Source organism: Artibeus jamaicensis, unplaced genomic scaffold (assembly GCF_021234435.1).
Source record: "Artibeus jamaicensis isolate MK-2021 breed Jamaican fruit bat unplaced genomic scaffold, CSHL_Jam_final scaffold_1964, whole genome shotgun sequence".
In the NCBI taxonomy this organism is placed as follows: domain Eukaryota; kingdom Metazoa; phylum Chordata; class Mammalia; order Chiroptera; family Phyllostomidae; genus Artibeus; species Artibeus jamaicensis.
In genome coordinates this window covers 70,532,511-70,545,768 of record NW_026522030.1, presented here as the reverse complement: position 1 = coordinate 70,545,768, position 13,258 = coordinate 70,532,511, and the positions used below count along the sequence as shown (strand labels likewise).

Sequence of the window (13,258 nt, the reverse complement as noted above, 5' to 3'; positions counted from 1 at the left end):
TCTCTCACTGGAAAGTAAGCAGAATTTGTGATCCATGTTTTCTCAGGCTCTGGCATACCAAAAAAATTAGTAAATGTCTGTCCAGTGAATATAAATGTTCAGGTGCAGCTGGTAAAGCCAGGACTGAAACACTTCGACCACAATGGTGTGATCCATAAGGGGGCTGGGGGTTGTAAGACCATTACAATAATGTGGACTTTACAAGGGTGGGCTCCTAGCTCTTATTAGCTTTGTATTCTGGGATAAGTGACTTATCTGCTCTAATCCATAATTATGTTTTCTGCAACACTATCATCAAGAACTCAGTTAGACCCACTATGCCATGCAAAGAGATCAGAGCCTAGCACAAAGTGAGCAACACTTCTCATTCTACTCCTTTTATTCTATAACACAAATTTTCCCATCGTTTAACTTTCTGAATTAGGAATGTGTCTTATACGAACAATATACAATTAAAGGGCATAGCACTGTTTCTAAAAAATAGTTATTCAATCCATGAAGTATCTAACAATTGGTGATTTCAATGGATAAAATTCAACAGTTTCTTTTCCTTTTTTCTTTTTTTAAAGGTTTCTATAAATTTTATTTTTATTTTTTTAATTTTTGTAAATTTTTTATCCATTTTATTTTTTTTCTCATTTTTTTTATTTAGTTATTTTTTAAGTACAGTTTTTTGTCTATTTCTCCCGTCCAAGCCCCCCCCCCGTACCACGCTCCCCACCTCCCGCCAAACCCCCCAGCCCTCGTCCCTGCGTCCCTCACATTTGTCCCCCCAAATCCCTCCCCCCTTCCCCCTTAAATTCCCTTCCCTCTCCCCTCTGGTCACTGTCCCCTTGTTCTCTATTTCAGTGTCTTTATTTTTATTCTGTTTGCTTGTTTGTTTTGTTGTTTAGCTTCCTGTTAAAGGTGAGATCATATAATATTTGTCTTTCAACACCTTGCCTATTTCACTCAGCATAATGCTTTCCAGTTCCATCCATGTTGTTGCAAAGGGTAGTAGCTCCTTCTTTCTCTCTGCTGCATAGAATTCCATTGTGTATATGTACCACAATTTTTGGATCCATTCATTTACTGATGGGCACCTAGGTTGCTTCCAACTCTTGGCTATTGTAAATTGTGCTGCTATAAACATTGTGGTGCACAGTATCTTTGAAATTGATGTTTTAGGATTCTTGGGATATAATCCTAGCAGTGGAATTGCTGGGTCAAAAGACAGGTCGATTTTTATTTTTCTGAGAAAATTCCATATTGTTTTCCATAATGGCTGTACCAGTCTTCAATCCCACCAACAGTGAACTAAGGACCCCTTTTCTCCACAACCTCTCCAACATTTGTTGTTTGTTGCTTTGTTTATGATAGCCATCCTGACTGGTGTAAAGTGGTATCTCATTGTGGTTTTAATTTGCATCTCTCTGACAGCTAATGATATTCAGCATTTCTTCATGTGTCTCTGAACATTCTGTATGTCTTCCTTGGAGAAGTGTCTGTTCAAGTCCTTTTCCCATTTTTTAATTGGGTTAGATGTCTTCTTAGAGTGGAGCCGTGTAAGTTCTTTGTATATTTTGGAGATTAAACCTTTGTCTGAGGTATCATTGGCAAATATGTTTTCCCATACAGGTGGTTGTATTGCTAATTTAATACTGTCTTCCTTAGCCACGCAGAAGCTTTTTATTTTGATGAGATCCCATTTGTTTATTCTTTCCTTTATATTCCTTGCTCTAGGGGACATATCAGTAAAAATGTTGCTGCGTGAAATATGAGATTTTCTTCCCGATGTTTTCCTCTAGAACTTTAATGGTGTCACGGCTTACATTTAAGTCTTTTATCCACTTTGAATTTGTTTTGGTGTATGGTGTACGTTGGTGCTCAAGTTTCATTTTTTTGCATGTAGCTGTCCAGTTCTCCCAACACAATTTGTTGAAGAGGCTATCTTTACTCCTTTTATGTTATTGCCCCCTTTGTCAAATATTAATTGACTGTAGAGAGTTGGGTTGATTTCTGGGCTCTCTGTTCTGTTCCATTGGTCTATGTGTCTGTTTTTATGCCAGTACCAGGCTGTTTTGATTACAGTGGCCTTGTAATACAGTTTGATATCAGGTATTGTGATCCCTCCTACTTTGTTCTTCTTTCTCAAAAGTGCAGCTGCTATTCGGGCTCGTTTATGGCTCCATATAAATTTTTGAAGTGTTTGTTCTATGTCTGTGAAATATGCCATTGGTACTTTAATAGGTATTGCATTGAATCTGTATATTGCTTTGGGTAGTATGGACATTTTGATGATAATTCTTCCAATCCATGAACAAGGTACATGTTTCCATTTGTTTGTGTCTTCCCTGATTTCTTTCTTCAATGCTATGTAGTTTTCTGCATACAGGTCTTTTACCTCTTTGGTTAGGTTTATTCCCAGATATTTTATTTTTGTTTTTGCTAAATCGAATGGGATTTTTTTCTTAATTTCTGCTTCTGCTGATTCATTGTTAGTATACAGAAATGCCTTTGATTTCTGGATATTGACTTTGTATCCTGCTGTTTTGCCAAATTCATTAATTAGTTTGAGCAGTTTTTTAGTAGAGTCTATAGAATTTTCCATATACACTATCATGTCATCTGCAAACAGTAACAGTTTTGTTTCCTCCTTTCCTATTTGAATGCCTTTTATTTCCTTTTCTTGCCTAATCGCTGTGGCCAAAACTTCCAAAACTATATTGAATAGAAGTGATGAAAGTGGACATCCTTGTCTTGTTCCTGATCTTAGTGGAAAAGCTTTTAATTTTTGCCCATTGAGTATGATGCTGGCTGTAGGTCTCTCATATATGGCCTTTATTATATTGAGGAATGCTCCTTCTATTCCCACTTTGCTGAGTGTTTTTTATCATAAACGGGTGTTGTACCTTATCAAAAGCTTTTTCCACGTCTATTGATATGATCATGTGGTTTTTGTCTTTGCTTTTGTTTATGTGATGTATTACATTTACTGATTTGCGAATGTTGAACCATCCTTGCATCCCTGGGATGAATCCCACTTAGTCATGGTGTATGATCTTTTTGATATATCGTTGGATGCGATTTGCCAATATTTTGTTGAGGATTTTAGCGCCTATGTTCATTAGCAATATTTGCCTGAAGTTTTCTTTCTTTGTTGTATCTCTATCTGGTTTTGGAATTAGGATGATGCTGGCCTCTTAAAAAGAATCTGGGAGTTTTCCATCCTTCTGGATTTTTTGGAATAGTCTGTGGAGAATAGGGGTTAGCTCTTCCTTAAATGCTTTGTAGAATTCTCCTGTGAAACCATCTGGTCCAGGGCTTTTGTGTGATGGGAGTTTTTTGATTACTGCTTCAATTTCTTTTGCTGTTATTGGTGTGTTCAGATTTTCTGTTTCTTTTTCATTAAGTTTTGGAAGATTATATTTTTCTAGAAATGTGTCCATTTCCCCTAGGTTTTCAAATTTCTTGGCATACAGTTCTTCATAGTAATTTCTAAGAATCCCTTCTATTTCTGTGGTATCAGTTGTAATCTCTCCTCTTTCATTTCTGATTGTGTTTATTTGAGTCCTCTCTCTTCTTTTCTTGATGAGCCTACTTAAAGGCTTGTCTATTTTGTTTATCTTTTCAAAAAACCAACTCCTGGATTCATTGATCTTTAGAATTGCGCTTTTAGTTTCCATGTCATTAAGTTCTGCTCTAATTTTGGTTATTTCCTTCCTTCTGCTTGCTCTGGGTTGTCTTTGTTGTTGTTCCTCGAGTTCTTGTAGGCGTAGGGTTAGGTTGTTTGTTTGAAATGTTTCTATCTTCTTTAGGTAGGCCTGTATTGCTATAAACTTCCCTCTCAGGACTGCCTTCGCTGTGTCCCATAAGTTTTGGGTTGTTATGCGTTCGTTTTCATTTGTTTCCAAAAACGTTTTGATTTCTTGCCTAATTTCATTCTTGACCCATTCATTGTTTAATAGCATACCATTCAGTCTCCATGTTTTTGGGTGCTTTGGGTTTTTTCCTCTGGGGTTGGTTTCCAATTTAAGTCCCTTGTGGTCAGATAAAATGCTTGGTATGATTTCAATTTTCTTGAATTTTTTGAGGCTCATTTTGTGTCCTATCATGTGGTCGATTTTTGAAAATGTTCCATGTGCATTTGAAAAGAATGTGTATTTAGCTTCTTTGGGATGAAGGGCTCTATACATATCAGTTAAGTCCATTTCATCTAGGGTGTTGTTTAATGCCGCAATATCTTTGTTGATATTTTGTTTGGAAGACCTGTCCATTTTTGATAGTGGGGTGTTCAAATCCCCTACTATAATTGTGTTGCTGTCAATATCTTTCTTGAAGTCCTCTAAGATTTTCTTGATATATTTGGGTGCTCCTATGTTGGGTGCATATATATTTACGATGTTAATGTCTTCTCGGTGGATTCTTCCCTTGAGTACAATGAAGTGACCTTCTGGGTCTCTATTTATGGCCATTTTTTTTGAAGTCTATTTTGTCTGATATGAGAATTGCTACCCCAGCTTTTTTTTCTTGTCCGTATTTTGTCTGATATGAGAATTGCTACCCCAGCTTTTTTTTCTTGTCCGTTTGCTTGGTAAATTTGTTTCCAGCCTTTCACTTTTAGTCTGTGATGGTCCTTTGTCCTGAGGTGGGTCTCTTTTAGGCAACATATGTGAGGGTCATGCTTTCTTATCCATTCAGCTATTCTGTGTATTTTGATTGGAGCATTTAATCCATTTACGTTTAAGGTTATTGATAGGTACTTATTCATTGCCATTTTTGTACCTGTGTTCTTCTCTGTCTCTCACTTTTCCGTCCTTTCCTTGAAGTAGTCCTTTTAGTATTTCTTGTAGGCCTGGTTTGGTGGAGACATATTCTCTTAGACTTCTTTTGTCTTGGAAGCTCTTTATTTGGCCTTCTATCTTGATTGAGAGCCTTGCTGGGTAAAGTAGCCTTGATTGTAGGCCTCTGGTTCTCATTACTTGGAATATTTCTTGCCATTTTCTTCTTGCTTGGATTGTTTCCATTGAGAAGTCAGTAGCTAACCTTATTGGGGCTCCCTTGTATGTTATTTCTTTTTTCTCCCTTGCTGCCTTTAAGATTCTCTGTTTGTCTTGGAATTTTGCCATTTTGATGATGATGTGTCTTGAAGTGGGTCTCCTTGGGTTCCTCTTGATTGGGACTCTCTGTGATTCCTGGATTTGTGTGACTTTTTCTGTCATCAAATTAGAAAAATTTTCTCTCATTACTCTTTCAAATATGTTTTCTATTCCTTGTTCTTCTTCTCCTTCTGGTATCCCTATTATTTGGATATTATTACACTTCATATTGTCTTGTATTTCTCTTAATCCCTCTTCATTCTTTCTAAGTTTCTTTTCATTTTCCTGCTCTTTCTGTGAGATGCTTTCTACTTTGTCCTCCAGCTCTTCTATTCTACTTTTGAAACTTTCTACTGTGTTCTTCAATTCAGAAATTATATTCTTCATTTCCTCTTGTCCCTTGCTGATAGTTTCTATTTCCTTTTTCAGGTTGATATGTTTGGGGTGAGATCATTATAGCTCCCCTGTAGTTTTTAGTAGCTCATTGTGAGCTCTTTCAACTTCGTGACTACCAGTGCTTTGAATTCACTATCTGTTAGTTGATTAGCTTCTATTTCATCTAACATTCTTTCTGAAGCCTCTGCTTTTTCTTTTATTTGGGGATTGTTTCTTTGTCTTCCCATTGTTTGTGAGACTCTTCTTGTTGGCCTCAGCTTCTAAAATTGATCTGTTCTGACTCCCTGGGTTTATGCTGTGAACCTCTGTGGTATACTGCCTGTGAATTTCAGTGGTGCAGACACCTTCAGGTATCTTGATGTTCTTTCTCCGTTTCCACCTACTCCTTTTATTGTGTATGTGTAATCAGTTGTAGGAGGAGGCAAACTGGTTTATGACAGCATAAGAGTTTTTTATGATATTTACAGTCACAGCTGGTAGAGAGGAGATAGGCGATCTTTAGAGTGTATATTGTATTAACCGTATTCTTCAGCCCAACTTGACACTTTTACAAGAGGATGGACAAAAGATAAGCCTCTTGTTGAGGAGGGAAGGCTTGTTAGTTGTAACTAGAAAGCAGTGAGGTTTTAGATGGTCAGATTTTGAGGTAAGGTGAGTGTAAGGATTGGTAAATAGGTGTGATGTGTGAGCAAATAGAAGTAACCACTACAGTGATAGAGTTCAGGGACCTGTACAATGGGCTAAGATCCTGGAGATGTGTTGTGAACTATTTACTGTTGTATAGATCAGCTATTATTTACACTAATATTAGAGCAGCACTCGTATAACAATCTCTATGTGATCTGTCTGAGTAGGGGGTATAGTACTTTAGGTAGTGTGCTAAAGGAAAACAGTGAGCGTATAGTTTAGAGGGTTAGCAAAGCACAAAGGACAGGGGGAGCCTGTCTAATAATACAATATACCTACTGGAGACTAAGAAGCCTCTACAGAAAAAGGAGGAATACAGAGATATTATTAAAATATAAAAGTGGTGAAAATAATGAAAAAATGCATCTCCTCGTGGCTTCTCTGCTATAGGAAGGTGAAGTTTGTTTCTCTGTCTCTACTGTTGAGATGCCCCCTCTTCGGGTCCCATTCTGGTCCTTTCACAGTTCCTAATTGTTTGTGTCTCTTGTGGGTAAAAGGAAACGAAGCAACATACAATCAAACAAAAAGGCAGGAGAGGGGAGGCGGAAGCAATGAGTTTAAGAGGAAAGGGAGAAGGACTAAAACAGGGAAAAAGAAAGGAGAGGAACAAAATATAGAAAGATAAAGCAGTGATAAAATTTAAAAAATATATAAGGTTACTAAACTAACGCACAAAAAAGTTACTAAAAAAAGGGAAAAAAAACATAAAAAAATTTTAAAGCCCCAAAAAACAAACAAGCAAACAGCAAAAAAATAAACAAACAATAACAACAACAACAGAGAAATCCTTCACTTGTTGGTTTCAAAGTGTCCAGACTGGTTTTTCTAGTTGTAGCAGGATCTCTCTGTGTGCTGGGATGCCGGCGCAAGTGCGCGCACCAGCCAGGCTACCAGGTTGGGGTGTGGGCGCCTGCACACTTGCCGGGCACACTCCCGGGGCAGTCCGGGACTGCGCAACCTGCGCTTCCCGGTCCTCCGGCACCGGCCCCAAAGATCTCCACGCCAGTGGGCGCAAGAATCCAGCAATGCGCTTCCCTGGACCTTAGGCGCTGGCCCTGAAGTCTCCGAGCCCCGCACGCCCCTGCAAGCAAGAAACCCGCAGGGAGCTTCTTTGTCCTGTGGCGCTGGCCCCGAACTCTCTGCGCCCTTGCACTCGTCTTTCTGGGACCTGCGTAACAGGCTGTGGGCTTCCCAGTCCCCTGGTGGTGGCTCAGAGGCCTCCGCTTCCACCAGGCCTTCTGGGACCCGGAGTAACTGGCAGGGCACTTCCCATTCCTGTGGCTAGTCCCCAACTACCTCCACTTTCCCCCTGGCTCGCTGCAAGGCCAGATAGGAAGCAAGCCAAGCTGCCCTGGCGGAGAACACCAGTCCAATTTCAATAAACAAAACAAAACAAAACTCTCCAGACAGCCTGTCTCTCATTCCCGCTCAGACTCCAACCACACCCGTGAGGCCAATGTGTCTCTGGATTCTCCCAGGCTTGTGATCACAGAGTCTGCAGTTGAACCGGGCCCTCTGTCTTTGTAACCCTCCCTGATAATGCAAGCCGGCAAGCAGACAGGTCTCTGCCCGGTGTTGTCCAGTTTTGCTTATACGGGAAGCGGGGGAGCTGCTGGCCTGTGCTGGTGGCCACTGGGGCCGCTGGGTGCCCAAGCTCCTGTGGTAGATAGACACCTCTGGCGTTGCTCTCAGACCGATGGCTCTGGACCCAGGCCATAGAGGCAGCACCGGGGCCACCTGGCCTGGGGCTCCAGCCCCTGCTGCTCCTTTGTCTTTACTCTGGTCCCCAAAACCCCACTGACCTGCTTTCTGGTGTTTCAGCGTCCAACACAGTCTCTGTTCTTTTAATTTCACAAATGTTGGATAACTGATGGGTTAGTGTGCTGCTTTTCTATAGATCTGCCAGGGTTTTCACCCACGAGTGCGGGAGCTAGAATCCGCTCCCTCTTACTCCGAGGCCATCTTCCTTCCTCTCCTCCTTTTTTCTTTCATCAGTATCATCAGCCTAGCTCAACATTTTTCAAACTTTTGGTTATGACCCATCAGTAGACTGCAAAATTAGTTTTGGGTCAGAAGACCGTTTTTTTTAAAAAAAAAATATTTATTTATTTATTTATTTATTTATTTATTTATTTATTTATTTATGTTTAGAGGGGAAGGAGAGAGGGAGAGAAACATCAATGTATGGTTGCCTCTAGTGTATCCCCTGCTGGGAAGTGGCCTGCAGGGAACTGGCTTGCAACCCAGGCATGTGCCCTGACTGGGAATTGAACCGAGATCCTCCGGTTCGCAGACCTGCGCTCAATCCACTGAGCTACACCAGCCAGGGCCAGGAAGACCATTTTTAAAACAGCAAAGTGAATATGGATTGCACATAATAAAAATGAGCATTCTTTAATGAACTGTGTGCATGTGCCTGTGTACGTATCTATGTGTCTAATAATTCATGAACATATGCATATACACATATACACATGCACAGAAAATGTATTTCTGGTCAAAGGTGTTGGAGAAACACTGGCATGGCTAAAACACATAAATATAGGATAGGCAATGTGGCAAATACAGTGATGGTTGTAGAATGATGGGTTTGCCATTTCAGATCAAGAATTTGAATAAGCTTAGTGATTGGGGAAGGAAGAATGAACTCAAGGGGAGGAAGGGGCAAGAGGCACTAAGTGGAGAGGAAGAGGGACAGATGAAAATGGGGATCAGAGAAAGTGAGCCCGAGTGTGTTCAGTGCAGCCATGCAGGGACACTCACGGGACTGAGTACTACAGTTGTCCCTTTCCCACCCGGTTCCTGTTCTTTATAATGACTTATGACGGGCTAGGAGAAAGAAATCATATAATTCTTTAAAACATCAAAGAGAAATAGTCATCACATTTTTTATTCTGATATCATGTTATAAATCAGTCTTTGACTAAAAATATGAAAAGTGAGTAAATATTATATTAGCTAATAATATAGTCAAATCCAGGCAATAATCCTCAACTATGCACCTTCAGGGTGGTGCCTGCTCCACCCTATCATAGACCTTAGGACAACAAAAAGAACTAAAACCACAGTACCTGCTCTTGAAAGGTACTCAGTCTTCCAGAACATCAGATAAGCAAACCAACCATTATAAAACAGTGCAGTGTGGCAATTAAGGAAAATGCTGGTGGCTGTGGAGACACTAAGAGAGGTTCCTAACTCAGCCCCAATAAGGTGATTTAAAAGGTTTATAAGGAGCAGAGATGAAAACAGAGTTCCAGACAAAAGAAACTGCATGTCACAGTTTCTGAGCTGGCAACAACGCATGTGGTGTAGTTGTAGAGGACTAAACAGGAAATGAGGCCAGACACATAGGCAGGAACACCTCCCTCAATATATCCCCAAATTCCTCCTGACCTTGGATAAAACCAAATTGTCATCCCTAAATAATGACAGAGTAATACAGGATTCACACTCTGAAAAATAATTTTACATAGGAAAGCAGTATGTTAGGTTATGACAATCATTGGGGAGTTTCTACCCTCCAGTGCCAGGAATTCTATTTCCTACAGCTCAGTGTGTGTTTATCTTTACAAACATATATGAATACCAATAAAGGATGCAATTTTTGTAATGGAGCAATGAATACACTTGAAAAGTTGCTTCATGAAATACAGATGACAGACTTATAATTTAAAACTCTGTATTTTGTTAAGCAATGCAAAGATTAAAATTATCATTAGAAGTTTCTGTTTTGAGAGAACATTCTTTGAATTCTTACCATATGCTAAGATAAAAGGATTCCAACAAGTTTTTGCCAACAGTTGACCAATTGTGGGGAATCTTTCAATGACTGCACTTGAATCCTATAAAAGAAAATTATGTTTTGGTCAGTAAAAGGGCACTATACAACTCAGAAAGACTAAACTGCGCACTATAGGTAGAAGGAGCTTAAATGCTTCTTATTTAGTATGTACTTAAGTAGAAAAAATAGATGAGAAAAGATCTTTAGGTAGGTTATTCAAATCAAGTTTAACAAGCAACCACCTTCCTTCGTCCTTAAACCAGGTCACGAAATCTAAGATACACAACACATTTCAGGTAAAATCAATTTTGTCACAAAATTAACTTCATTTTACTCATACTTAACAGTCAGGAAACACCACTTTATTTAAAAAATAACAAAGGTTGCATAATAGTGAAAAAGCATTATGGGTGATTAATGTCCCTATAATCTCTTATCTTTATCCTGGAGTTTTATTCTAACACAATAAAAGAAGTGTGTAATTCAGCTTCAGAAAGGTGATTTCAAAGAAGGTTTAGGAGGACAAGAACTCTGGAACTTATAAAAAGAAACAAAAGCAGCCAAAGGATAAAGATATATATCTGTGTTCATTACTATTTTGATTACTATATACTAAAGAGCATCAGAATTAGTCTATAACAATCTAAAACCTGAGACAAAAAAAGACCAACAAAATAGAAAACAGCTTAAGATTGTTAAATACAATGCTATTGTACATTTGGCCCCTTTCCTACTTCTTTACCTTTCAAAGAATGTTCAAAAATAAGACCAAACAGATCATGTGCACGTAAGCTGAAATGATAAGCATTTCCTACTGCTACAGCAATAAATTCCTCACATTGCCTTAGCATTGAGGCCAGTCTTAGACTTTCTGGGACCTCTTTAAGGTCAAGTTACAAAAGTCTTATTAGAAAAAACAATTTTAAAATTAGCATTGGTTGTTCATAAAGACTATTTTTCATATAGTATCTAAAGACGTATGAACTCATAACATCAACATGAATTATTCTTCAAATTTCCTACTTGCTTGTTTGACTATGGAAAAAAAAGTGTAACACAAAAACACCTATGTTAAATTACAATTTTGCTTTTCATCTTAAAGTTAAACAATAAGGATAAAATAAATATTTTGATATCAAAACATGTTAATTCATAAAATTATTTATGCAATAAAAATAAATCTTATGTCGAAAAGAAAACATATTGAATTTTAACATAATAAAATATATGACTATTTTAAAGACATTCAAAATCTTAATATTCACTAGAAAAGACCACTTAAAATATTTGTAAGAAGAGATCTTAGTATTTATCATCTTCTGATAGAGCCCACTTTAAAACAGGGTTGAAGGAAAGGTAAGCATTTCAGTATTTAAAAAAACCAAACGCCTTTAAAAGAATCCCAGTTATTATTACCTGACAAAGAGTGTCCAAGCCTTGCTTATTTAAAAACAATCTGAATGGTCCAAAAGTCTCATGAGACAATATAACTAATTAAAAAGAAAAGAATGAAGCCATAATGAATCACACACAAGGAAACTGCTTCCTGCCTGTATTACCTCTGGGTAATTCATCTCTCTACTCCTTCAATACACAAGGTAATACTAGAAATCCCTGGCCCTGAATCAAACTCAGGCTTGATGAGATGGTCAAGAGTCCCAGCTGCCACAAAATAACTTCGTTAATTTTGGTCTACTACTTACCATGTCTTTCAAGGCTTCATATATTTGCCTCAGGAACTCCTGGAACTGATGTATGTGGCGGCAGATGTCTTGCTGGGTTTCCAAAGTGGAGGCCTGGCCCCATACAGAAAGCTTCCAAATCCAAAACTGATAATCAGAAGAAAGGCCTGCTGAATCTTGAGCCATCTCAAAAAAGGGGCAAAAGTGAGGGACCTTCACAGTGGCATGTCAACCACTGAAGAAGATAGTGAAGACACATCAAATCTGTAAGAAAGGGAAAATTAAACATTTTCATAAAGGGTCTTTTATTGGTGCCCTCACAATTCACTGATGAGTAAAAAGAGAATTATCAGGGACTAAAATAGCATGCTTTCTGTGGAGTCATCTTTGAATTATTTTAAAATGTGTCACCCAGCTGTAGCTCCAATCACTACCATCTGAACTTTTTATCATGAGTAATATAATTACACTAAAAGTCATTATACCTCCACAGCACATGCTAATCATGTACAAAAAGCACAGCTGATAATACTTTATACGTTTTTTAAAAGATTGAGCTATTTTAAAATGTTCAGAATAATAAGTTCCTTTGAGTATTTTAATGTAATGGGAAATCAAAAACATCCATGGGCATTTAATAACAGACTGTGTCTAAGAAATGGTTTTTGAAGTTCTAAGTTTTATATGCATTTCTGGCTTCTCGTTCAGGTGTAAAAATAAATCTCTGCATTACTGTCTAATGAATTTTCTTTCCAGTTTCTCTTCCTTTCTTACAAAAAAAGAAAACAATTTCACAAACACCAATTTGAACAATCTGCTTAAAGACTGCTGTATATACTTGATCTAAATTCATTCACAAGAAGGAATCATATTTTAGGAAAATACAATAAATTCCAATTACTGAGACGGTATACTAGTCCTAAGTGACAGAAAATAGGTCATAAACTTGACTTACCACATCTGAGTACATGTTAAACAGAATAGTGGAGTTAATCAGTAGGCATGTGCCTCAGGCAGAGCCAGGGGAATAGACTCCAGGGGCTCCACCACCATCCCAGCCTCCTGGCCAACCTCACCAAGGGAAGCACACCAGGCAGAGAGGGGAGGGCTGCTTCAGCAGGTGGAGGCCTTTAAAGACTCACACTTCCCTGGGGCAGGGATGACACTCAGCTATCTAATTTCAAAAGAATACTCTATGAAGTAGTAAGTTTAAATCCTCATTAGCAATAAGCAACAGATAAAATGCTGCCTGTTTAATGCTAAAAACATCAACAAAGGAGGTTCTCCTTACTAAACAAGAAAAATTAAAGAACATTGTACTACTTGGAATGTAATACAAAAAACAAAAACAAAAACAAAACCCACGAGACCAGGAAGATTGAAAGTTTTAAAACAGTTCATGTTAAAGTGACAAAAAAAAAACAAAAAACCAAACCTTTAGTAACAGAGGGAATATATTCACACTATCAAAGGTACACAAGAGCCAAAAGTGATTCTTCCCTTTCTCTCACTGTCCTCCTTATCCAAGTCATCACCGATATCTGTCCATTCTACCTCCAAAATAAATACAGATATACCTTGTTTTAAAGTGCTTTAACACTTTATTGCACTTCCAGAGGTTGCACTTTCATTGT

The 13,258-nt window shown here is 38.3% G+C and overlaps 1 protein-coding gene across 3 annotated transcripts in view; it reads right to left on the bottom strand.

Moving 5' to 3' along the window:
* Window positions 1–13,258, bottom strand: part of FANCC (FA complementation group C) — a 305,923-nt gene that overhangs the window by 195,961 nt on the left and 96,704 nt on the right. For all 3 annotated transcript variants that reach the window (XM_053656528.1, XM_037133335.2, XM_037133336.2), the window contains 2 exons: window positions 11,646–11,888; window positions 9,919–10,003 (listed from right to left, as the gene is read on the bottom strand). In XM_053656528.1, coding sequence (XP_053512503.1) covers window positions 9,919–10,003; window positions 11,646–11,810 — 250 coding nt within the window. In that variant the 5' untranslated portion in view covers window positions 11,811–11,888. The remainder of the gene's footprint in view (window positions 1–9,918; window positions 10,004–11,645; window positions 11,889–13,258) is intronic.